The following is a 26638-nucleotide window of genomic DNA, read 5'->3' as shown; positions in this document are numbered from 1 at the left end:
TAGGACAACATTGGATCATTCAGAGATCCTCGCTGAACTTCTGGAGTGAGTTTGCTGCACTGAAAGTAAAGGGGCCGAATAATTTTGCACGCCCCACTTTTCATTTTTTTATTAGTTAAAAAAGTTTCAAAAATCCAATAGATTTCGTTCCACTTCACAATTGTGTCCCACTTGTTGGTGATTCTTCACATAAAATAAAAAAATTATATCTTTATGTTTGAAGCCTGAAATGTGGCAAAAGGTTGAAAAGTTCAAGGGGGCCGAATACTTTCGCAAGGCACTGTACCACCCAGTACCAGAAACAGCCACAGTCATCATCACTTACAGTAGGGTCACTGTTCTTCACATGCACATGAACAGAACTTCCCACTAGCCTGCAATGAGGGAACATTTCAATGGATAAGTTCACAACAGGGACAAACAGGAGAGCCTTCCCTTCCCTTGGAAAAGCCAACACAAAAGCCACACTTTCTCTCTTAACAAACCTGCATCCAAACATTAACAAACAGTGACCTGTTTCTGGACTGAACAGTAACCTGACACATCTGTTCTTTTTCTTTTCCCGTTTACAACCGTTTTTTGTGCAATATATGCCAGGTACCCGTGCAATACATTTATATTTATATCTATATTTACATCTATATTTATATTCATATGTGCAATACCATTTTTCTGCGTACTGTTCTGTTCTAGTTTGTTCTTTGTGTGTCCTGGACTGCGAGTAACTCTTTTAGTGCACCCCTCACTGTACTGATTGTATTGTATCATTCGTTACACTGTGGCTGTGTTGTGTGTGTTAAGCTGCTGTTGCACTGCAATTTCCCTCACGGGATCAATAAAGTACCTATCTATCTTTTCCGATCGTACCTCTGTCCAGCAGGACAGACAGCAGAGCCGGGAAAAGCTTAAGGAACACGGATGGGTGGAAAAAGAGCCCCACCCCCCCACACACATTTTTCCCCGGGAGCCGATGACAAAGACTGAACAGGGAACTGCGCTCTGGCGGCCTGACCTTCTCTCAGCGCAACGCTCCCCTCGCCGCTAAGTGATTGAGGCGCAACATCATTGGAAACGACGCCTTGAAGAGCTGGAAAAGGTTATAGTCACTGACTCCCTGACACGGCTAAATTATTTATTGCTAGATTCATGTAGTGCTGAAGCAACCTAATTGGTAAAAGAGAGGATTTTTATATCAATCTGCCGTACCGCTGAGAATGTTAAGAAATAAAACAAAAAACAAAGGCCTTTCAAGTGCCTGGTGCCGCAGAGTGGATTTTAACTCAACTGGGGCAGCATTGTGGCACCAGGAGTGGAAGCGCACAGCCAAAGAATTTGCCACGCAACTGCTCAGCTCTCGCGGCCGCTAACTCTAACGAGCGCTAACTTTTCCAAATTAAATATTTATGCAGAAACAGTGCTTATTGTGAAGGGCTGTGCCTGCAAAGCCGAGACATCAGACAATGGCTCAGACAGCAGACATTTCACACAGCACCCGGGAAGGCAGCAAAACAAGGCTGTAGCTCAACAAGGATTACCCTCAACTTCACCGAGAACAGCACTGGAATTGCTCAAGTTTCATTTCGCAAGCTGGAGTTGGCTAAAAATAAAATAACACACCACTGCCCGGTATTAGGTTTTATACTCGGGAGGGTAGCTAAAATAAACAGAAGGCCCACCATCTCATCTGGAGGAGTTATTATTGGATATAGCAAGTCCCTGCCTTGCATTGATCCGCGGGGCCACAGTTCTAAGAAGATGCAGAGAGCCACGATCTGTCAGCACAGAACTGGGGTGAGGGCACACTTCCTGAAAAATAATCTCGTGCCATAGGCACCAGTGCCCACATCTGCGACATCTGTATTGCACTCGTCCCTTGTGATATTTATATAAATCCTTACTCAAGGTAAGTGTCCATGAAGAAGAGAAACAAGACTCACTAGTCATGAAGAAAGAGTTACCGTATCCGTGTTGTGTATTCAGAATGACATGTAAACCACCAGACACAGATTAAACTACATGAAAGTGTATTTAAGCCCAAGAACAGAGTGGCTCTTCTTTACACCAAGAGCTGTGGGAGTGTGAAACAAGCTACCCAGCCCTGCTGCTTTCAAGAAGTTGCTGAATGGGATCCGGGGATCAGTTAGCAACGACCTACACAACTCACCAGGTGGGCTGAATAACCACCTTTAATTTATAACTGTTCTTTTGTTATTTCCTAAATGAATATAAATATATATGAACACTATTTTTACCTATACATCTATCAACAATACTGTTATCATTCAAATTATAACTCGGGCAGCTGAAAGCAGATCTCAAGGCATTTTCCCTCAGATAAGCTGAGTTTTTCATTTGAAAAAGTATACGGGTAGACGTAGGGATTACACTCAAGTACATTTGACAGCCCCACTTTTAATTATAAAACTGAAGACAAAGAAACCTCGGCAACCGCTAAAAAGAGTGGCTAAGATTCCGTTTCAGAACTGAAAAATTCTTTTTGATAAAGCCACACATTCCCACCCACCCATTTGCTTTGTGAGATAGAGGAGGGGGAAAATGCTGTCAGCTTGAAAATGCACAAACAAACGAATATCAAAACATTTCAAACAGCCAAAATACATAGAAGAAATTTACCTAAATCATTCCCTTCTCTGCTTCTGTTAAAAGGCCCTTTGCGTTTCTCAGCCTTGAAGAGCGATGCTGGACAGCCGCTGACAGGCAGGGGTGGACAGGCTGGTTTTAAATTGGGACTCTGCTTGAAAGCTTGTTGCTCGCTCATTTTCTTTCAGACGCTACTCCCAGAACAGGTAAACAAACCAAAAACCTTTCTGCTCGCATTTACTCACAACGCAGTACGAGAGACAAGTGGAACATCATTACCGAAGGCAGAAACTACAGCTGAAGTTTCCGGTCTCGGACGGTTAGTTTGGGGTCCTCCAAGCCTTGGCCACTGTCCCCAAAAAAATGTCAGAGCAAGTTCTTTCACGAGAACACCTTGAAATTCAATAGCACAGGTACACAAACGCGGTCTCCCGGGTGATTTCCCCACTGCTGCGGCAGGATTAATCAGAAACCAGGTAAACAGCAACTGAAAAAAGTAATAATTACAGGCCTGGCAGGTTGAGAGACTATTGTCTACACTGTTCTACAAGCAGAACATTGTGCTTCCTCGGCAGCAGTCTCCTGTGAGTTTCCTCAGTTTATGTGTACCTGCATATATTAAGTGTTAAAATGTAACGCCTCAAGGACTCAGGCTGGAGGAAGAAAATATCTGTCTTCATAAGGTAAACTGCTGTGCTTTCCTTTCCAATATTCAATTATTCCACCAACTTAGACCATCCTATTTGTTCAAGTCCCACCAAGAACCACTTTCAGCTGCCCATCTCTAGAGTTTAGTTAGGAGGGGGCAGGAATTTCAGATCAACAAGATTCTGCAGTCAGTCATCGAGGACAGGACGTAAACCACTGGGATGCCCTGAACCGAGCTCAACTCAGCTCAGGACTCACAACAGCCACTTTAGCGTGTTGATTTCTTGGTTCAACCTGAATTCATTGCATTTCACCCAGGTATCCACCAGGGAGAAAGCATAAGACTGAAACTAATTTAAATCAACAAATATACTTATTTCATTCCAGGAGAATAAGGGAAGTCTTGGAAATGGCAAGGACTCCAGGGGTTTCTGTGCTCAAGATGCAAAGATATGAGCACTGTATTAATTGAGCTGCTTAGAAAGGGGAATAGCGGGGAGAAGAGCTCATTAAAAATTATTAAAAACAACCAGTCAAGCGCAGCTGATGCATGTCCAAACACTCCAAGTAAATAAAAGGAGAAAACCCAGCTTTTCGGAAACGTTCTGCGCACTTCGACAGATCCCGTGCAACGCGCGCTCGTAAAAAGAATTTCGCGACGCCACCCGGGGCATGGAGAAAGAAGGAAGTGTGGGGGAGGGCAGCACAGGGTTCGATGGCGTGGAAACTTGTCACGCTGTCACGTGTTCTTCATTAGCGGCAAACAACGCGCAAGCTGCCGGTAGCCCCCCGGCCCCCCATCCCGACAACCAAGACCCTCCACGATTGCACAGCTCCGTGCTCCTGCCGAAACTCCTGACGCGCTCTTCATGCACGATTGCTGTCTGTGCTCATTACACTGCAAATCTTTCATGTAGGACCGCTGCTGCTCCCAGGGAGCTGCATGGATCTGCATCAGGAGCTCAAGCTGGAGCAGCAACAGGCGGCAGACTCCGCACCTTAATTGGTTATGTCTTCCCATTCGTAACTATCAGATGCTTCCTGGGCCTTATGATGGGTCAGAATCCATCCTCTGGGCCTTCAATCAGAGGCAGAAGGCTGGGAGCAGCAATCGCCCAGTCAGCCCGTCCTTCCTGGGTGCAGCCCCTGGATGGCGCCGTGTTGGTTGAGCTGCACGAGGGCCTCACTGCCCCTCATCGCCTTCCTGCGGGAGAGGCAGCAGTGGAAGCCCCAGCTGTTGCACTTAACATTCGGACCGTGGCGGCACGCCCAATCCAATGCTAAGCGCGTAAAAAAAAAAACAATCAGACTGGTCTGGAACTGCCAAGGCATTTCACCAGAGGGCAAAGCCTGAGTGGATGTTCACATTCATTTAATCGGACAAGCAAAAAACTTGCCCGTTAATGCATAGCTAGTAGCGTTATAACTTGCACGAGACAGTGAACATCCAATCAGGGGCTCTTAATCCCCTGGCCCCCCCCTACCCCAACCCCGTTCTTCACAAAACCCATGTCTGTCTCCGGCCCCTGCAGCGTCTGTGCACAGATCACACAAGGGCTGCGTTTAGACCTCACCGACGAGCTCAGAAACACGAGCCTCCTTTGTACCTGAGTGATCCCACTGGGCAGGGTTTATTAATCCTAACAGCTGGACTAATTTTAAGTTAATTGTCAGAAAACAGCTCCGTGGCTGAGAGTGTGGGTTTCAGCTTTACCCCGTCAGCCCCACAGGACCACTTACCAGTATCAGCAAAGCAATTAAGCACAGTTTCCAGCGCAATGCCAGAGGCGCAGTGCCTGCCGTCAGAGAAGGAGATCTCAGCACAATTATTCTCTACTGGTTACGAAAAAACCAGGAAGCGGGTCCTGCCTTCATTACTGATCCAGCTCTGCACTGATTAAAAGTCTATCGGGCTTCCAGTCAAGACAGAAAACTCGAAACAATTAAACTCCCCATTAATAACAAGTCTGTGTGTTCTTGACACTGTGCTTTGCATCTCCCAGGAGGACTCAGAGGAGGGGGGGGGAGGATTACAACATGCTCCTGTTCTCAAATTTCACATCTTCTTTGTTTCAGTTGAGCAGAAATTACCTCTGGCCAGTCTGACAAGGGGTCATTCAAATCCAATAGCAATAGGTCCGTCCAGCAAAGGACAAAGCTGCTGACGTGGTGAAGCAGACAGGCGAGCCCCCACCCTGCCTTTTGCAAGAACTGCTGAGGCCGGCACTATTGGTCTTGGAAGGCAGGGCAGTACCGCAGGTGTGAGGAGACGGGTAAGAACGTTTTAGTCAACCCAGTGGGAGCCTTTCTTGTTAGAGCAGGCCTCTATCATCAGGCTATTTTTCTACTCCCAACTTTGTATTCTACAAAATACAAAAAGCTTGAGGGGGTTAGTCCTCAGGTATTTTTCAGACTCAGCTGCGTAACGTACTCCTGTGGTGAAGTGGAACTCACCCAGCCGTGCAGGGTGCAGGGTGCAGAGTGCAGAGTGCAGGGTGCAGGGTGCAGGGTGCAGGGTGCAGGGTGCAGGGTGCAGGGTGCAGGGTGCAGGGTGCAGGGTGCAGGGTGCAGGGTGCAGGGTGCAGGGTGCAGGGTGCAGGGTGCAGGGTGCAGGGTGCAGGGTGCAGGGTGCAGGGTGCAGGGTGCAGGGTGCAGGGTGCAGGGTGCAGGGTCTCTGAGCACTGGCACTGGGAGAAGAGGTGGTTCATTCAGCTGTGCGGCAAGAATAACCTGATGCACACTCTCCACATAGGAGCACCCATTCACAGCCCTGTCTAACCCACTCATCCTACCTGGACTGGCTGTCTGCAATGTGGGTCTTGTCTGAGACATTGGTTAATGTGCCATAACCCAGAATCCTCATCCACGCCTCCACAGCAAGACCTGGACCCACTGGGTTTCATGCATAAAAAATGAATAGCAGCAACAGACCTGAATTTAAAAATGGCATTGCTAGAAAGCAGGCCATTGTGTGCTTCCAAGTCAGTCAATAATCCCTGAAAACAATGCCGTCCCCCCTCCCACTGCAGAGTGGCAAGTTATTGGGCAGAATAAAGCACCTGTTTTCTGTCTTACCCTGCTGAGCGTAGTGCACTGGCTGAAGCTGCGCGATGGCAGCCGATGTGCCACAGTGCTGATGAACCGGGCAGGCAGCTCCCAGAGAACCGCACATGTTGCGCCAGGGGCCAAACTCGTCAGGGCCACATGCTTCTCGTCAGCAGACACTTTCAAACAACTCCACGCTCAAGCCCACTCCACTCCTCTCCTATTAATCCCCGGGCTCGCATCAATACGCTTACCTTGAGAAAACGCACAAAGGATACAGCTCACAATGACGAGCAATAAGCGGGAGACGAGAAGAAAATGGAGAAAAAAAAACTCCCACATGCGGCTTTTTTTCCCTTTTCTGAAAGGTTATTAAATGTCAGATGACAAGGTTTCATCTTCTTCAATTGCATTTTTTTTTTTATCTCCCCCTTCCCACCTCCCTCCGCCTACCAAAGGTGACCGGGGAAGGGTCAGGGTGCTCATGCGACAGTACAGCAGGGCGGGCTGGTGAGGTATTTCGACAATCCACGTCCGAGGCGAGGGGACGGATGCAGCCTGCTCCAGTCTCCTGCTCCCAGCCTGCTCTCTGGCTTCCTGGACCTGCGCACCAGCTTGTCCCACGCTGCCCCAGGTGCCCCCACCTTATCTCCTGAACCTGGTGTCCGCGCCCACAGAGCGGTCACAAGGAGCAGGCTGCCCTCTCCTCCAGAAGGCCGTCTGAGCCTTTGAGGGACTGGTGTCCTCAGAACAGTGTCCTAACACTGTCGCACAGAACGAGCACTTCCTTAATCCCCTCGGAAACACAGCTCCCTCTCTCCCTCAGCCAGCACTGAAGGAAATACAGAAAGACCCGGAGCACATTAAAGACACTGCAACACCTGGCAGACATTTACTGTAGAACAGTGTCTGGAATTCCCTGGCAGCATTCAAGAAACAGCTGGATGAGATCTTTACGTGAATTATCCACCAACAACCAGATGAGCTAGATGGAAGAAGGGCCTCCTCTCATTTGTAACTTACAATGTTCATAGAGCGTTTACTACCTCGTGACTGGCTTCACTGCCCGCTATCAGCTCTATTTAAAACAGACCCAGTGAGCAGAGCCACCCTGTCACCTGTCAGACACAAAGAGCTCAGGGAGCCCAGCAGCCCTCAGCGAGTCTGCCCGTCAGGGTCTGAGTCCTCACCTGAGACTCCACTTTCTTCACGGTTTCTGTTTCTCCCCTAATTGCCCCCCTCCCGCCAGCTCCAGCTCTATATAATTACTCTGAGGGAAGAAATATCACAACTATTTGCATAGCTATAAGTCATACAATTGTCTCCTGCATTCCTCCATTTCCTATTTACTTCCATCCATATTTTATGACTTATAGATTCACAAGCCTTTAAAACAGTGACATATTAGTATGTAGTGACAGCTTTATGGGCACTAAAGAGCTGTAGTACACAGGCACTGAGAGCTCAGGCCATAAATGTAATATTCTAATGGTCTCTCTTTTTTTTACTAAAGTCAAACTTCTCCTATACATCCCAATTACCACAGCACTCAAGCCACAAAATCGGTTTCTAAAACATCACTGCCCTCCCCTCCACGCTTGTCTTCAGTACAAAGCCCAGTTTTAGCCAGCGCAAGCAATATGACAGCAGATTTTCCAGAGCAGTTAGAAATCCAATGCTAAGCTCGGCTGCACAATCAGACATGTTCTTTGTTACCAATCACACCCAGCTCCAGCCCCGATGGTGACAGATATCCTATTTTTATACTTGACTGTCTGGCACCTGTACATGCTGTTAAAATAGAAATAGAGCAAAAGAACTAGGGTTAAGGTTTACATCAGGGTGGCCTGTAGTTTCCCAGTGTGGTATTAAACAACTTGATTGATCAATGATTTTCCTTCACAAACTATGCGGGCTGCTCAAATCAAAGCTGTCACTGATCGGAAGTCCAGGTTGAGTGGACAACAAGACGCAGCTCATCTCGGAGACAATGAGGAATGACATCAGGTAAGAAAACACTGCAGAGAAACGCAGTGTACACATATACATATTTATGGATTTTCTAGTTACGATTGGCTGAATTCTTGTCCTTGTCCAAACGTGTGTGAAATGTTTTTTACAGGAATCCTTAATTTACAAGAATGTATGCGCAATAAAACTCAAATTCAGAAAAGGCTGTTCAAACCTGCTCATCAGCAGTAACAATCCCTCGTCCTGTGTCTGTAAGCCCATCAGCCGAGCACAGCACAGTGGGCATAGGCTAAAGATCGCTGTCACACCTGCTGGCAAGGTTGGGATTAGGGTCTGGCCTTGTTGCTTGATGTTTCATCCCAGCTCCCCAGCTAGAGGAGAGGTGCACTGCAGCCACACGAACCTCCAGTCTGCTATAACAACTGTGTTGACGCCACCCGATCAGGATTATAAACAAGAACACATGCTGGGTTACAGTTGTTGAATGTCAGCGTGTAAAAACTAGATACAAAAGTGTGGCAAAAACAGTGAAATGACAAACGTAAGCAAGCACAATGATTAAAAATGGAAATGCACTTTGACACATGACTAAGAGAGTCAGCGAGCGAGTGCCGTCAGTGGTGATGACCAGAGATGAGTGGTCATCTGACGGGCTGGTTAGCTTCACAGTTCTAGGCAAAGAGAACCTTGATTTCAGGGCTAAAAACTCATACCTGTCCACTTTGTTAGGAAAGGCCAGTGTTGTGTGCTGTGTGGGTGAGTTGCACAGCAGAAATGGAGGACAAGCAGAGCAGTGAAGGGGGAAATGATAGATGGGTGGAGAACTTGGATAGGGAGGATGTGAAGGAGGAGATGTAGAGCTAGAAGCTCTTTGGTCAGTCAGTAGTCAGATGCAGTCCTTCAGAGCCAGAGTCTTGAGATCTTGTTATATATCACGCTGTGAGTAAGGCCTTCTTGGGAGCAGGATGACTAACAGGAGATTCCCAGCAAACAAAAGCCACATTTATTGAATAAGCAGATACCACAGGTCAGCAGTTTCCCCAAGAAGAAAAGGCTGAACTGACTCACACGTGGTGTTAATAGTGGGATAAAGTAGATAAAGAATAAAGAATACTTCCAAAGACAGAGAAAGACATCGATAACGGTGAAAGAAGCTCACAGACCAGATCAGTTACTCATCCTGTGAAGGAAGCTCTGGATTCAGGGGAATGGCCAAAGACTCCTGTTCCGCACCAGGAAGAAGGCATAGTCACACACTTCTAGAAGACAACCTGGAACAATGTCAATGTTAACTAAAACGGCAATTCAATTTTTGAATGAGGTGGAAGAAACCCCAAAGACCATAGACAGCCCAGGAAAACAAGGGCTGAACAAGTCAGAACAGAGTTCATATGATTTGCATGTGGTGTCCCGTCTGTGAGGTAGGAGGTTTACAGAATCCTACAATTGGGAAAACACTAGCAGGAAAGGCTCCGATTCCTGCTGGAGCACACCTATACAAGCAAGCAGGGCAGCCGACATCAAAAGTCGACGACGCGGAGCCCAGAATGTGCACGGACACTTCCTGTATCACAGGGACGTGGTAAATTATCCGTTTATATGATTCTGCCAATAATTCTACATCTCATTCATTGTCAGCTATTTTTGACTGTTGTACTACAAGCTTTTTTCTCCATGTAGCTGTTCTGATGTGAAACTACACGAGCGTCTTTGGAAAAGACAACTGTTCTGTTGCTCATAATGACTGTCAAGTGGTCTCAGCAACATCTTTGATTTTACTTACGTTTCTCGAGAATTTTAATTCATTACAATTCCCACAGTCTGCAGCTTGTTCTCCTGAGGGATAGCATGGTTCTCCCGCTCACGGCAACAGCTGTTCTCACGTTGGCAGTTGTTGAAACGCAACAGCGAAAGACCTGTTTCTAGCCTTGAGGGTTTTTCATGTTTGAAGGGGCTCTCCGGTCTTAGGGCACAAGGCAAGTGGCTGCCCTAAGGAGCTACAGGAGTGCCGAGCCAAGCCTTACAGCTCACAGGTACAGTAAAAGAATTACCCTCAATAAAACAAATAGGAGAGGCTCCATCCCCAACCCAGACCACTTAAACCACATCGCACGGTACATCTCCACCCCCGGTGTGCACCGCCTCTGGATGAAAGCTGCTGGCTGGACTTCATCATTCGCTCCCATATTGCAGCCATGTGGCAAAACCCTTTTCATCTGTGACTTTCTTCCTGCCTTAAGCAGCTGAGTAACTGAAGAAACAGGGCTGTGGTCCCTCGTGAGTCCCAAATGTTTAAACACATGCCACCTCAGGGGTAGTGCCACACTGCCCTATGGCGCACGTTCATCCTGACAAACCACCTCGCTCAAAAGGTTAATATCGCCCCACCTGGCACTGAACCCACGGCCTCACACTCGTGAGCCCTGAGCTCTGAGCCCGGACCACTGCTCCACGCTGCACCAGAGCAGTTATAACTGCAGGTAATGTAGATTACGGGTTCCTGCAACCTTTAATGATGCCAACCCTTTCCTGTGTTGATGTTTTCTGGAGACTAGGAAATGTATTTGAATCCCTTTGTCAATGCCTTTTCAGTGCATAAACCAACACAGTTAGTCTCAGTTTAATCGTTGTCTTGAATTAGGGCCCGACCCGATCTTCCCACTCCACTTGAAAAAAAATCCCTTTTTAAATACCAGGTTCCGTGGCGGTGATGAGTCCTGCTGCAATGCAGGCCTCTCGGAATCTTCTGTTTCCGTGAGGGACGCCAGTGACGTTTCTATTGTCACGCATCAAAGCAGTGGGCGGTGGGTCGGGGGCTGATAAATCAATAAGCAATAGCAGGAGGCGGTACTGCTCCTCCTACTTTTAGTCAATTTAGAGCGTCACGACAAATTAAACACTCACTCGATCATATGGAGGCACCCTCTTCAAAACTATTACAGCTCGCCAAACAGCCTTCGTCACATCAAACTACTCACCTCGTCCGGAGTGAAGAGACGCTTTCGTAGTTTTAATAAAACACCAGGCTATAGAAGCTTCTCGGCTGGAGGCACGGCAAACAGATCCGACGAGTTAAACAGCCTTGTAATGAATGAAAGGGAAAATCTCGTTTTGATTTAGCTCATTAAACGAGAAAAGAGATTTTTAGCCGCGTGGGACTCAGTCCATTAACGGCGTCTGGAAAGGATGAAGTTCCTCTGTGAGCTGGATCAATGTGCAATTATTGGGTTGCAAAGCAGCACGGACACAGAACAGGGGAGAGACCGAGGCCAGAGGTCCCCAATAAAATAATTACGGCAAAATTAAGCACCAGATCGAGTGGGGGGTACTGACGATAAATAAAACCTGTAACCCCAGCGAAAGAGAGAGCGGGACAATTCTCTTCGACCAGGAGACGACACCGAAAAAGTCCGAATTCACGCCCCACACTCACCCACAAATAAACCTATGCTAGCCTAATTTAATTTAAAAAGCAATCTTATAATTACTCCCCTCTCGCCCGAGCGTCGCAGAAACGTAAACATCCCTCATCCGGCAATTAAAATTCAATCTGCGACGCCTGGTCTCCTTCCTTCTGTAATTGCTTCACTTCTTCTCTCGCTCTTTTGCTACGTAGCTTTGAGGAATTATCGCAGTTAACTTCGCTCCTAATTGCTTGTCACCATACTCCAAATGCGAAGAGCTGTTTTCTATAAATAATCCCGTTTACAAACTGTCGGGTGCCGCGACAAGAGGTGTCTTTATTGAGCTTGTTTGGAAACTAATTTTGTGTAAAATTGGTTATAATACTGGCAGTGAGGAAGCGGCTGTGTTTACCGCGCTGGGTCGGGTGAGATGAGTTCTCAGGCACTTGGATTTAACAGTTTAGTTTTAGCACCGACTGTGTCACACGCCAGGCCTCAGCGCGAAAATGTGGAAAAGTCGAATGCTTAAGAAACGTCGCACCAACTACACTATTTGGGTAATAAAAGGCCATACAGTAAAAACTAGAAAAAAACGAAACCTTGAATTATTTTTTTTTCATGTATTTAAAGTCTATGACTGGGTTTAACACGCCCACTACTTGCGAAGGCCGAGGTGAAGCCGAGACCTCCACCCAGAATCAATAAGCGGACAGGCAGAGATCCGCGTTCTCTCCGTCTTGGCCTGTCTGCATCGAGCTTCTGGACGGCCACGACGTGGTTCAATTCATTATTGAATCATAGTTTTAAAGCGGGAAAAACAGATAGACATTCCAAATAATTTATAGCGAACCACGACGGATTCTGCAGAACCTACAATTTATATTAAGGTTATAAAAAAAAAGCTCAACAAAAAGAAAAAAAATTGCTCTCTACACAGTTGGAGGAAATTCGGCCCTCGTTTGCCAGCTACAGATCTGTAGCTGAAGAGCCACGTTTTATTTTGTATCCATTGCAAATCTGTAGATGTCCAATTGATTCTGCTACTATAGGTCAGCAATGTGCATTAATGGCTACTTATAATAAATAGGATTTAATCCAATAGGATTATTAAAAGCTACTTCTAGTACTACCCAATAATAGAGAATACATCCTACATTTAGAACACGGTGCACCTGGAGAAAACTTGATTTTATTGCGCGTTATTATGCCATTCGTTGGAAATCTGGACAAACTACATAAATTCTAATCGACATTTTAAAGAAACGTCTCTTAAAATGTGAAATTTAAATATATATATATATCTTTGAGTTACAGACCAGAATATTCTTATGTGAATATTCATGTTACTTGCGCTGAACCCAGTGTATCGAAGAGACAAATAGCCTGAACAATTAGGAGGCTCGTTTAAATAAAGACGTGTTCATCAGTATCTAAATTACAAACCAAGATTTCCTTTCCCCCCAACAAAAGTGTCCTTCTAATTACAGCCTATCTCAAGCGACATTTTGACAGTATGATATCCCGTTAATACACGTTATACCCCTGCGCTAACACCTGCAGCTCTGCGTCGGGGAAGAAGCGATAATACAGTACATCAGTTAAAATTGGTATTACGCTTATCAACTGTATTTATTGCTCATGTACAGTAATAAGTCCCTTTCGTTTTTTTAAGTTCCTAAAATCTATTTTTCTTTCTAAATACATTCATCCCGGGAAGGTGTGTTTTGTCTGCACAATCCATTTGCACAGGGAAATACGAAAGCTGTTCAGTGCTCAGTTATTACAAACGATGAGTTTTAATTATTCTGTTGTATTGAGCAAAGATCTCTGTGATATTTACACGCGGCTCTACATTCTGGATTAGAAACGCCTGTTTGTTAATTCAGATCGCGGTCCTACTATTCTCTAAATTATTTTCCTGTATTCCATGGTACCTGGGACAATATAATGAATCCTTTCTGTAGGGATACAACAGTACCCCCAAAATACATTCTTAGGGTTCACTGATTTCTTCACCGTGTAGTAAGAACAGTACATCTGCGTTTTTACCTCCATACACGGTGCAATATTGATAAAACTGTCCATGAAAAACATTAACTTAAATGTTGCTGCCTTTATATTTTCATTCTTCGGTAAAGAATAAAGGTTTCGTTCGGTGTATTTCTATCAGTACGAACTGCAGTTCGTTGGTCAAGGGTGGGGTTTTATTTAAATGTTTTCGTTATTTGCCGGTTTACTTTAGTATCTGTGTGACCGCACTCGCTGTAATCAATTTCCCACAGCAATATCTCTGTCGATGAAATCAAGCTCATGCTTTTCTTTGTAAATCTGCTCAAACCTCCCTCCAGCGTCGCCAGAGACTCGGCCATATTCCCACGGTCTTCATGATCTCCGCACAACCAACGCCTAAAATGCCCACGATTATATAAAATCCTCTTCAATAGAAAAAAGCACAGGATCATGTCTATATGAACATGCTGATGTCGCGGTGGTGCGGTTTCTAGGACACCCCATGGTAAGACTAGACTATCATATTTTATTTTTTGCAGCCATTCTGTACGTGTTACCACGCTCAAGTCTGCGCTACCTTGGGGAACGGAGGTTCATCCCGCCTCACTGCAATGGCGTCGTGTCCAGGAGTGTTGTTATAATCGTCGACGGATCAAATTAATTCTATAAAATACTCCAGAGGTTAAGTTTCCCCGTTTACCCATCTTAAAGGGACCCCAACTACAGGGGTTTCGTGGCCGTGTATAATTAACTTGATCTAAAACAGTTTTAAATACCAATGTTGGCAAAGAAACAGCTTGATTCGGTAATTTATATCCCACCAGTACCGCAACTTACAAAATTATGAATAAGTCGGACTTTTTCAAGTCGGCGGAGAGCACGTTTCAGTTCCAGCGACAGCACCGCGCTCCCACTGGCCTGTAGCGCCTGAGGTCTTTGCTCTAGGCCTGAAGAGTTCGCATACGGGGTGCAATCTAGACAGCCTTATCAATCGAACAATACGGTCTCAGCAGTCGGTTAATATTCTGCGGTACAGCAGGGCTATAGAAGTCTCCCCAGGTGTGGAAAGTGTCTGAGTTTGGGGGAGTCACGCTCTGTGCATTTCGAGACGTGTCCCTGTAGGTCATGAAGCTTTGCTGTTTCCACTGTACAGAGATACTTCACACTCAGCTCCTGGCGACGCATCCAAAACCTTCAGCTGCTTGAATCCACCATTACTCGCACGACGGGTCATGTGACCCTCCGCGCTGCATCCTGGGAGGCTGGGCTGAGGCTGTCAGCGCTGCACCTGTTTGTAGGTCCAGCTCCTGGCCTTGCTTACAGTTCCGTTCAGTGGTTTTGCCCGATCTTACAGAATTTCCCCTCCGCGTCTGTCAAACGAGTCAAGGGCAAGTGGGATCTCAGACCTCACTGTGCGTGAATGGCGCTCTCGTCTGAAGCCCCTTCTTCCCGAAATAAACTCGCTGTCCCCCGGACGGGGAGATCAAAATAAAGCGGAATTAGTTGTGATTGGGGAGATGAAAGTAGAATAACAAACGCATTGAGCTCGTCTTTTTTTTAGGGTGTCCATTGCTGGCCAGAAACGGCTCATCCGTACTTGAAACAGAGTTAGAATGCCCCCCTAACACTGCATTCAGAAACTCTGGGAATGCGCCCCTGAGTGCTCTGCTTGACCGCACCTCAGCCGGACAGTCCACAGTCCACAGCCCCGGGACGCGCTGGCACCGAGGGAGCCTCGCATGACGCGCGCTGACGCAACAAGAACGAAAAAAAAAGTCGTGATTCGTCTCGGCATCAGCAAAACCTGTCGGTCCTGTCGGGCCACGCAGGCCCCCGGCGCTGCAGACCCGCGGAGCCTGCGCCGAGCCTCTACCCCCCCGCCTCGCTGGCCCCTCGGCTCCCGCCACTGCCGCGCCCGCACGACTGAGGGGGACAGGGGCGTTCGCGAGGAGGGTCTCTGCGGGGCGGCTGCACGTCCAGACATCCGCTGGGCCGCGGCGCCCAGAACGGGGAGATGAGACACACGCCTGTCATGCAGCGGCCGCACCTGAGCGCTGCCCGTGTCTGTATCGTCGCTTTATCAGCGCTGTTATCCGCGGCGTGAACACTGGCAACAGCGCTAGTCTTGTAAGGGGAGTGAAAGTTCCCATCGGAGTGTAACTCCTACATTTTCCTCCTCCTGGTTTTGTTGAGATATAAAACCACCCAGTATTTTAAAGAGGCCGTGCCGGAGAAGCAGTGTTTGTACAACATTAAGACGCTGCAGACAGCAGAGGTCTGTCAGTGGGACTGCACTAGACTGGCAAGGTGATGAGCTAGCACTGCAAGCCCCAGCTACTTGGTATCAGTTCATATGTCTCCAAAATCGTCCCCTTCGGATCAGGTGTTTGCTTCCCCAGAGGAGGCTCTTCTGTGATCTTTACCTGTTGGCTCGGTTGCTTATGACACAAAGACCTGTTTTGTTTCTAATGAGGGTGGGGAGTCCTCAGCGTGAGGGAAGGTGGTTCCGCCTTCGTTCGACATTCGTCGGGCAAAACTCGTCCACCCCAAAGCCCCAGAGGCACGATGGGAGACAGGCAGGAAGGACATGTTATAGACATGTAGAAGCTGCAGTCATGAACTCAGCCTCAAGCCCCCCACCCCACCCCAAAAAGAACAGCATTTGACTCCTGCTACCAGTTTCAGACCTGTACACTTACATCTTTATTAGAAATAAATCGTCACTGCCCCTGTACATTGTAGCTGCTACACTTGTAGCTCATAGTCTTGTAACTAAAAAACACAGTGTTTCTGATGCTGTGATGCTGCTTCCATTACTGTTCAAAGCCCTGGGCAGTGCCTTCCCCTCTCTGCAGCCATAGCTGTCCGCTTCTTTAATGGGGATTATTGCAGAGTTTTCCTTTACAAGAAATTACTCTAGTGCTTACACAGGCTTTTCTTCACCTTAAAATCAAGTTCAATGGTACCTGTATAAAACTGCTTAAAATCACACCTAAGCTTACTGAAATTGATCATTATTAAAATTTCACCTCTCCTAAGTCAGTTGTTTTTCTTTCGCCAGATGTTTAGCTGAGGCTGCAGGAAAACCACTCCAGTTTTGTTTTCGCTGCTGTCAGAATACTGTCGCCCAGAGGTTATAATTTCACTTTATTCAATTTAGCCTTTTTATTTTTAGCAGCCAAAGACCTTGGATTGACCCCAAGCTGCAAGACTGTAAAAAAAAATAAAAATAAAGATAAATCCCCATCCCCAATCAGCGATAAACAAGCCCTGCTGTAACCATTTGCACCTTGAAAAGAAATCATTACACAGAATCCCCTCCTGTGTTATTAAACTATTACTGGGAGAGAAAAAGAAACTAAAAGGGGGGAAAAAAAAGTCTTTGAATAAACAATGTAGCTTTGCTTATTATGCGAGTATTAATTTTCCCCTCTGGAGCTAATTAAATTCTTCAGTGCTGCAATATAAGCTTGAGAAGCCCCTGATCACAGTGCTTCCTCACTAGAATAGCTTTGGCAAGCAATCACAAGGCCAAGGCATTCACTGGGAACAGCAACAGAGCTGCAGACACTGTACGGCAGTGAGGCTTGCAAGACTGGCAGAAAACAGGTAAAGCAATTTCGATGTTCAACAGAAAGTACTGCTTCCCAGGCTGAAGTACATTGCTGTCACAAAATCCAGTCATTGCAGCGGCCTGTGTTAGCAGGACAGAAGAGTCCTCCTGTCGCCGCCGGTCTTGAGAAATGTGCAAAGCCCTGCAGCGTGCAGGAGGAGCGACATCTCTGCTTCTTTTTCACACTGTGCAACCTGAAAAATGAATCGCGTAGGGAGTCACGTGGTCTGGTTAAGAAAAATAAAAGTACCGTTTAAATTTTATTGACTTAAAGCAAAGAAAAGAGAAAAAAAATCCTTTTGAATATTCACACATATTTTACAGTTATAATAAAACTCCATTATCATTTCTGGCATTGAGTTTAGTCACATCTGACCGAAACAAAACAAGAAGCATTAGAACAAATAGCAGCTTGGTATTCCACAACCACTGAGATTACATCGAAATACTGAAATACAGATATTCAACCAGGTTTTGGCTATTAATAGGTTATATTATATATAAACTTTAGGATTTTATAGATTAGTATACAGCAAGAGTTCTCCATACTGTTCCCGACCGTCTCCACACCACCCGAGAATCCAAAGGAACACCATCATGATGGAGTTAAGAACACAGACAGTACGGCACACACGTGGATCTTGGGGGGAAAGAAAAGGAAAACCACAACGCTTAAGCTGTCTGAGAAAAAAAAAACTGCAACTGGGACTAGGAAGGGGGAAAGAGTTCCAGCTGGAAAACAGAGTTGTAGGTACAGATAAATGTAGCGAAAGGGAGGAAAAAAAATCACAGGCTCCAAAAATAAAATGGTATATTCGGCTTTTTGATTGCGAATAAAGACTAGAAACATTCCTCAAAGCAGACGCGTACAGGCGCAGATAACGAAGGGCTTGGCCTCTTCCTATGATATTTGAAGGTATAAAAGTTTGCTGTCCAGAGCTCTGCAAAGCCACTGTGTGTGTGCGTCGGAGCGCCGCTGTGTTCCTACCCCTTCGGCTTCCCAGCGTCCCCAGAGTTTTAGTCCTTTACAGGGGGAAGACCAGGAATCCTGAGAACGTGGAATATTTCCAGCCCCCCATGAGGTTCCCCCTCTCCAACTTGAGGTATGCCCGGTCGCCCTTCTCCATCTGGACAAGCACCCCGTTGCTGGCAGCCTCTCGAGTCACGTCCTGGTCTCCAGCGAAGGCGGAGATAACGGGCCAGCCATTCAGCATCAGGCTCACCTGCGGAGCAAGCAGCATGGGGCAGTGACTCGGGTGCACTCGTATACATCCCTGCAGACACCCGCAGTCACCCGCAGTCACCCACAGACACCCACAGACACCCGCAGTCACCCGCAGTCACCCACAGACACCCACAGACACCTGCAGTCTCCCAGAGACACCCACAGTCTCCTGCAGTCACCCGCAGTCACCCGCAGTCACCCACAGACACCCACAGACACCCACAGTCTCCCAGAGACACCCGTAGACACCCACAGACACCCACAGACACCCACAGTCTCCCAGAGACACCCACAGACACCCACAGACACCCACAGTCACCCACAGTCACCCGCAGTCTCCCACAGTCTCTTACAAGCTCCCAGAGACACCTAGAGACACCTGCACTCACCCACAGACACACACAGTCTCTCACAGTCTCCCACAGTCTCCCACAGTCACCCATAGACACCCACAGTCTCCCACAGTCTCCCAGAAACACCCGCACTCACCCCCAGTCTCCCACAGACACCCACAGACACCCCGCTGACGCCAACAATCGCAGGCACTGGCAGTCACCCAGAGAAACAGACAGTCACCTGCAGTCACCTGCAGGTGCACAGACTGCCAGGCACTGATGCTTTCAAAGGCATTAAGATAATACTCAACGAGACCACAGAGCCAGGGAATGATAGAGTCCCAGTCAGGCACAGGCATGAGGGCCAGATATATACAGAATGATCACACATATGCACAGAAACGCACAGTGTTTGGGTGGTGACACAGTCTGACCCACAAAATGACTTTTTTTCAGTACAGTAAAAAGTTGTGCTATAAGAGTATAATAAAATACATTGGTGTCCCCAATGAATAAAACAATCCCTGGGAGATAAAAATCATAAAAAAAGATGTAAAAGACGCTTGTCGTATTTAACAAAGTCAATCATTTCAGATTTGTTTCTCAAATTGACATCATGCAATTCATGCTGTTCTGGACAAAATATTAAAATAAAATCTTGGCTTGATGAGAGCCCATCTCAAGAGACACATCAATGTGGGGAGAATGAGAGACGGGTAGGATTGATTACTATAGAGAAACAGGTGCTTTTGGTTGTATAAATGTGTCACACAGCAACGAAGACAGAATGCATTTCTTCTGCAAAGTACTGTAGCTGTTTCAGCTTAACACCAGCTGCGCTCTTCTGAAGGACAGTTCTGCTTTACAGTGTAATTCAGTCAAACAGCGTCTTCAGAGCTAAAGCACACCAGCATGTGGCGTTCATCAAGTACCTCTCTCACCAGGACAGGGTGAGCAGACGCAGAGGACAATGCACTTGTGATTCTTGCTTATTGTTGTGGCGGGTTATTTCTCTTTCTACGGCTCACTAAAAACAAATACTAATGAGGTATTTGACCTTTAATATCGCTTCAGTTGTTTCGTTTGCGAAGGTGCGTGCCACGATTCAAAAATATTCACGCCTCCTGCAGAATGCACCACTCCCGACATATTTTCTGTAATTGTATTTAGAACTGTATCATTCATTTGTAAATCCTGTTCATGAAATAAAAACAGCTTTTGTTCACTTCTGTTGCCTAAGACTGTATATCGCGGAGGGCGGGAGTGCGCATTACCACACCTTCTCAGAAACGGCCCTGCTTTTCCGCCTATGATGTCAGCATTGATGCCTATTCTCTGAGCAGCAGAATCGCAAAAATAAATAATTAAGTGTACTGTACACACCACTGCAGCTATTCGAGGAATACGGGTGTTACAGGAAGCATGGTGACACAATTTAAAAGTATCTTTAGTGGTTAAAATACAATGGAGTTGTGACTATGATCGTTCATTTTCTACTGGGTAGTGGTCAGAGGTGAGGAAGAGAATTGAGATTCAGGTGGTAGAAGAATTTCTAGTCTAGCAGTGACAAAAAGAGACCCTAAGAACACCAGATGTTTTCAGTCCTTCATACATTCCACTACAGGCACTGAGCTGGTATTTTGTGTGAGGCAAAAATTGAACCTGTTCGTCATCATACTTTCTGATTTTCCCCTACAAAAAAGTGTATAAGCCGTCTGCTCACTGCCCGTTCTTTAGGAGTGAATATTCACCCCAGGTCAGTCAGTCCAGCAGACCAGCCTGTGGACACGGGCACCGTCCGGCCGCTGAGCTCTTTCCTTGCTCGTGTGGCTGGGCGAAACGGCGAACTGACCGCCATTTCAAAAGTTAACCGAGACTGAACGTCTTAAACGTATTTACGAAAATCCGCTAATATATCCGAAATATGAACTTTACTTTAGCACCATTTTAGTATGATTGTGTCATGACAAAAATGATTGGCTCTGGCCCTCCGTGTCCATGTGCCTCCAACTGAAATACATCTTCATGTTGTCGGGACGACGCGCTCAGCTGTGCAGCGCAAGCAACCAGACATTAGCGATGGTTTAGAATGAGTGAGACACTGACCCGGACCTGGCAATTAGTCTTTTACCCCGAATGACAACTATTCATGCGCCAGCAGCGCCTGTAATTATACAAACATGAAAGCGTAATGGACGGACGTTCCTTTAGCCTACGCCGTTAATGTATAAGCATCCAATTAGGCCTATTAAGCAAAGCGAAAGCTTCTAATATACATTTCGGAAGTGATTTGCGCTCCATTGTAATGCTGCAATTAACTTCAATTAGGAATTTAATGTCATATAATTAGATGGTTTCTGTCTAGTCCTCTTTTAAATGAGGAAAGCAGCTCTCCGATGCAAATGGTTCATGATAAAGGCAGAATTTATGAAAAACAATGCACAAGTACTGTAGCTTCCATTGCTATTTTCTTCCGATATTTTAATTTCATAGTAATCTCTTTTGAGTGTGGCTTTCGTCGTCTGCTATAAGGCTGGCGATATTTTCTCGGGCGTTCTCGTGACAGGCGGCGTATGATGTTTGATGCACACTGGGTTGCAATACTGTATGTGGTACTATTCCCCTGTTGAAAATGATCTCTTTCCAGTAACAAGGCATCTTCAAAAGAACCTGTTTTTTTTTCTAAATGTGGAGGCAAAACAAATTCGGCCTCTTTGATGCAAACTTTTACCATACGTGTAAAACTTTCCTGACATAAGAGTAAAACAGTGAGATTATGAATATTGCGGGTCGACTGCACGTGTATTTATCTTGTGACGCCAGTCTGCCTAACGTATCTAAAATAGAAATGCTTTCTTTGTGTCTAAAAGGAAGCCATATGTTCGCTGTGATGTGCGATTCCTTCACACGCTCCCTTGTGTGGCTCAGCTCCTGGGGTACATACTGTACATCTCCTCCGCCCCACCCCCAGAAACCTGCCACAGCGCCTCTTCGTCCTTACAATGCGATGAACGAGTTTTTGCTACAGTGACACGACACGGGATATATTGAAAAAAAAAACCTGATATTGTAGCGAGGGAACGCCAACACCCAAATAAACCACGCCATAGATCTTATTAAATGTAAATCATGTCGTTAAAGTTTTTTACAAGATTAATGCTCCCTTTATTGGGATGTTTAGTGCATTAATAGACTTTCCCTCAAGTGAATATACAGAAAATACCTACGGTATCATAATATATGCGAAAATATTTTAAGAACGAACAGGACCCTTCATTTCAGTTACCAGCCGATGAAAGTCGTTCTCTTAGTGCGCTGAACGACGTGTTAAAAGAGCTCGCTTACATTTAAAGGACCACGAAAGATTCATGTAGTGATGTGGTACGCTGGTTAAGAGCACGAATGAAGAGTACTTGTTTTCCTACAGGAAAGTGCTGCTCAGAGCCGAGTTATGAGCAGGAGCACAACCCGAGCGGTTTGGCGACGGCGCTGTCCGAGGTGCTGACAGCACCTTCTCTCCCGCCGGCGCGTCTCTCCTCTTTCAACAGCGCGAAACTGCTAGCTGGTGCACGCCGATTCACTTGATTATTATTATCATTTTTATCGGGTACATTTCCGCTAATTCTGTTTCAGACTCGATTACAGTTCACTCTATAGTCGAGGAATAGCGCATAACACAAAAGTCACAGCCCCGAGGGCATTAACCGTTATGCAATTCTGGGGGGAAGGGAAAAAAAAACTTTTCTGACATTATGGGATGTGTCTTTTAATTGGCAACAAACTGTAGCACATGCCATCAGCGCACAACCGAAAGAGGCGTCAGGATTGTGCATATATCAGCCCTCGCAGGACCCCCTGGCCCGCGTGTTAATGATTAAAAACGAGAACGATCGGAACGCCTCTGACCTGGATCGTCTGTCTGTTGTACACTTTCACCACATGGAAATTGAAACTGTAAATCCCCTTTCGTGGAGCGATGAAATTGCTTCTGTCCGCGTCGAAATTACTCCCAATGTTCACAAGCACCTGGAAAGACAGCAGGGGAGAAAACGAACGCGGTCAGATCAGGCTACAGCGGTCGCGGTTCACTGGTGACGAGGCACCGATTCTAACAAAATACCTTCTGTGAAACGAACGCTCTTTCAAATGAAGATGAAGATAAAAAGGCGGTGAACTTCTGTTGACAAAGGGCTTCTGTGTTCTCTTTACAGATCCTTACACCTGGAGAGGCTCGGGAACCGATAGGGTTTTTCCTTCTTTCTGCTCTCCAGCTTAATCCACCTCTACCCGTTGTCTGTTACAGTAGGTGCCTAAAGTGGCTTGTAGCCCTTTGCATGATATCTTTGAGCACGTTTGTTAATATCTCGCTAAATGAATGAAACTCTTTTCAATTCTTTTTCGTGTCACCCCCGTCCCGTCCCCCGGGGGAATCTGCAGAATTAATTTAACAGAAGCACGGAAATAACCCAGTTAAGAGGTAGTTTATGATCTCAGAATCGGTCGGACAGCGCCATTAAATATAATCGAAAGCGATACTGTAGTAATTAACCTTTCACCGTATCCGTTTGAAGCCCGTACTGACGCGACATAAGACATCGCTTTATCGCGTCGGCAAGCCTGGTTCTCGCAGGAAAACAGTGCTGTTACTATTAATAATAGCAACAAACGTGGAAAATATTCTCCTTTTCTTTCTGTGATTTTCCAGTCGCTTGTTGTCTTCGCTCATTCTCTATTTAAAAAAAAAAACGAACCCCTGAATTCAAGAAAACTTTCTTGCTTTCCAAACGTCTCGAATGCCCGAATAAGGACCAGAGCCGTGGACAGCGGGGACCGGTGTTTCCCAGACCCACCTGTCCGCAACGATGCCCACTGCTCCAGCCTCTCCCCCCCGCGGGTGTCGGCGGAGACGCCTCACTCTCACCCTGCCCGGCTCCCGGATAGTTACCTGATCGAAGTAGATGACCATGGTGCGGTTACTCATCTCCGAGGGCTCGTGGTTGGTGTTTCTGACCGCGGAGAAAGCCACCTTGGCGCTCCCGGACCGCACGGATATTCCCAGCGCCGTCCCCGTCGGGTCCGAAGTGGGGTTCGAGTCGCAAACTACCAGGCATTTCCCCTCCAGCACAATAGGTTCCGTCTCGTTCTGGCCGCAGACGAGTCCAGTTAGCCACACCGCACTCACTACAAGCACCAACATGACGGCAACTTCAGTCAGCGCCTGAAATGCAGCTCAATTTCCCACTAGACTGCACTTAGTTTTCTTTTGAATGGGCTCCCCAGATCTTTATATCCAATCCAGATTTTGAGAGGTACTTTTTGCTTTCCGGCGTTTCTCGTTTGTCTGTTACGGGATGCTATCTCCTCCTTACCCAGGAGAGCGGGGTGGGGGGGTGATACCTCGGATTATGCTTTTTCTTCTTCTTCTCTTCTCTGAGAGCGTCCTTTTCACCCCTTTCACTCCCTCGTTTTTTTGCGGCTGGCTCGGCTTTCTCGACTGGCGCTCCCCCGCCTTCTTCTCTCGCTCTAAGGCTGGCTCGAAGTAGCCATGGAGTGCAGAACGCGGCCTTTGTCAAGTTGAAACACAGTTGAATACATAGCGCAGTGTCCGTTCGCTGCCGCTCTGAATTATTGATATGTGAGATATTGGAACAGAAACACAAAGGCTCCGTCAGCGGTGCTCCCGCCTTCTCATTTCCAGCAGAACCCCCCTGCCGGGTCCCAATCACGGCTCAGAACCGCTGCAGGTTTCCAATCGCGTCCCGGCCCGCCCCCTCCCACGTGACTGGGGCTGTTCTTATACGCGTGCTCCAGGTGGACACCGGTCCGGAGAAGCGAGGGGAGTGGACGGACCCCGGGCCCGAGACAAGGGGGCCACGGTTTATAAAGCACCGATCGCTCCTTACGTGTCCCCGCAAGCGCGGAGGCTGGAAAGTGGAAGGCAGAAGCGGAGCGACCGCAGGAGAGAGCCGGGACACAGCCGGGTGGACTGGGAGGTGTGAAATCTGGGCTCTGAAGGCACCTGCTCTTTAGGACTGTAAGAAACACAAGGGAGTCGCTCCTTTTCAAACACGTCTTTTAAAGAGAAAAGACCTGTAAAACACTTTAAAGACCGAATTTGACATAATGGATTTATCAGAACGCACTACACACCACGAAACACACGGTCTTGAGGGTGAGGGGGTGTTTAAATAGTGAACTACAGAGTAAGTCAGGAGTCAGAGTAAAACTGCCATCCGGGAAATTAACCGAACAGTTTTAAAAGACTCTAGGGACGGACCCCTATACAGCTTCGTATAACTGGCGAAAATAGAACAGTTCGTAAATTTGAACAGATTCCCGGCGCAGATCACAACATTTTTTATTTTTTCCAGACACTACAGTTAATGGACTACTGATGTAAAAAATCTAATTTGTTTACAACGTGAGCGAAAGATTGCATTCCAGAGAGGCTGATATCAAAATAACTTTTTTTCTCTTCCTCTCTCCCTCTCTCTCTTCTTTTGAAGGTGGAGGACGCCTCACATCCGCAGGATCCGAAAAAGAGGATTTTATCTTCTGGGTGACGCAAACCCGAGAGAAAAATAAGATTTCATCTCGTGTGGAACGCGAGTGTTTTCTAAGAGCATCACGTACACGTTGCCCACGCTACACCGCCGGGCTCGGTATGTGTCCGTGAGCCCTGGAATCGCGTTTGCTGCTGTGTTCATTATCTGCGTGCTGTCTGCGCCATCGGATGACATCGGATTGACGTCTCCGCGCCCGATGTAACCACATCCCTGCCAGCGGCCGACCTGTCTGCCTTAAGTATCTGAACAACTCAGTTGCCACTCGAGACATTAAAACAAATGTAAAAGAACATCACCACGGCTGTTATTTGTAGCATCCTCAACAAACCACACTTCACCACAACATATAGTTTTATATGCACACCGGGTGTAATCAGCATACCAAATAGATAGGATAAGTCAGATATTACAAATCCTATCAATTTACTTAGCAGACTCTTCCTTTTGAGGTGAGTTCGGTTTTATTTCTAACTCACTAATGCCTTGATTTCCATATCTGTGCTAGAAATATAATAACATAAAATAACAAGCGTCTATTTTCATCATCGGTCTCTGTGAACTACAAAGTGGTGATCATCACCTGCTTGATGATAAGAAAGTAATTGAGCCTCCAAGTGTTAAACTATCCTCTGACCTGGACTGGGCTAGAACTTCAGAAGACTAGAGATACAGGCAAAACGAGTGACTCCAGTATGCCCTGAGTTACATTATGTGGGAATTTACTTTGTCAAATAATGAAACCACCGACCTGTTTATTCTGTGTCTTCAACGCAACCTGACATCTCAGTGATTTTAAGGTTGGATGGCTGTGAATGTGTCTCGACTGGACTTACAGTTTGGGCATCCCCATGCTCTTTACTGCATAATACCCAACTGATTTGACTAATCCTATCAATTTACCTAACTCACTTAAGGTGAGCTAAATTTGTATTACTTACTCACTAAATACTTAGTGTAAGCTACAGTATATTGGCACAGAGTCATACGAAAATATTCTGCAGCACAGATAAGAAAAGATACCCAGCACAAAATGGAGCAATTCAAACACATCAGCTTCAGGTGACTTGGTTTTGTGCATATGGCCAACATTGAAATGGAGGGTGTGGAAACACGGTGGGGGGAATGCTGTTGTTTTGGTTTTGAGGGGACTTGCCTTAAAATAGCCATCTGATTCAGATGAGCTTTCATTCTCTGACTGAAGAGCAGCTCCAGTGTTGTGC

The 26638-nt window shown here is 46.5% G+C and overlaps 2 protein-coding genes and 1 long non-coding RNA gene across 4 annotated transcripts in view; 1 reads left to right on the top strand and 2 right to left on the bottom strand.

The window, feature by feature from the left end:
• The window catches only part of LOC148644636 (uncharacterized), an 85622-nt gene extending 82601 nt beyond the window's left edge, over positions 1-3021 (bottom strand). The window contains exon 1 of one of the 2 annotated variants that reach the window (XM_088613687.1): positions 2635-3021. In XM_088613687.1, the coding sequence (XP_088469813.1) occupies positions 2635-2779 (145 nt within the window). In that variant the 5' untranslated portion in view covers positions 2780-3021. The remainder of the gene's footprint in view (positions 1-2634) is intronic. The other variant, XM_088613688.1, reaches the window with a different exon arrangement.
• A 14497-nt stretch (positions 3022-17518) lies between these two features.
• On the bottom strand, positions 17519-24559 carry cbln1 (cerebellin 1 precursor). The gene is made up of 3 exons (XM_088613810.1): positions 23798-24559; positions 22759-22878; positions 17519-18515 (listed from the first exon to the last, which is right to left on the bottom strand). Exons 1-3 carry the CDS (start codon positions 24047-24049, stop codon positions 18318-18320), a joined length of 570 nt encoding a protein of 189 aa, XP_088469936.1. The 5' UTR covers positions 24050-24559; the 3' UTR covers positions 17519-18317.
• Positions 24560-24651: 92 nt separating this feature from the next.
• LOC148644634 (uncharacterized) lies at positions 24652-25708 on the top strand. Its single transcript, XR_015928669.1, has 2 exons — positions 24652-24886; positions 25359-25708. It is a non-coding gene; the product is annotated as an uncharacterized LOC148644634 (long non-coding RNA).
• Positions 25709-26638: the final 930 nt, after the last annotated feature.

This window comes from Lepisosteus platostomus, chromosome 20, assembly GCF_059453375.1.
Source record: "Lepisosteus platostomus isolate fLepPlt1 chromosome 20, fLepPlt1.hap1, whole genome shotgun sequence".
In the NCBI taxonomy this organism is placed as follows: Eukaryota; Metazoa; Chordata; class Actinopteri; order Semionotiformes; family Lepisosteidae; genus Lepisosteus; species Lepisosteus platostomus.
The sequence above is the reverse complement of the archived record's forward strand: the minus strand, read 5'-3'. Positions and strand labels throughout refer to the sequence as shown.

Excerpts from the sequence above, each read along its gene's own strand:
- cbln1 (XM_088613810.1), bottom strand. The coding sequence starts at position 24,049 with ATGTTGGTGCTTGTAGTGAGTGCGGTGTGGCTAACTGGACTCGTCTGC. Across the intron at positions 22,879-23,797 it reads TGGTCATCTACTTCGATCAG|GTGCTTGTGAACATTGGGAG; the intron begins GTAACTATCCGG and ends CTGTCTTTCCAG. Across the intron at positions 18,516-22,758 it reads ACAACAGACAGACGATCCAG|GTGAGCCTGATGCTGAATGG; the intron begins GTCAGAGGCGTT and ends CTTGCTCCGCAG.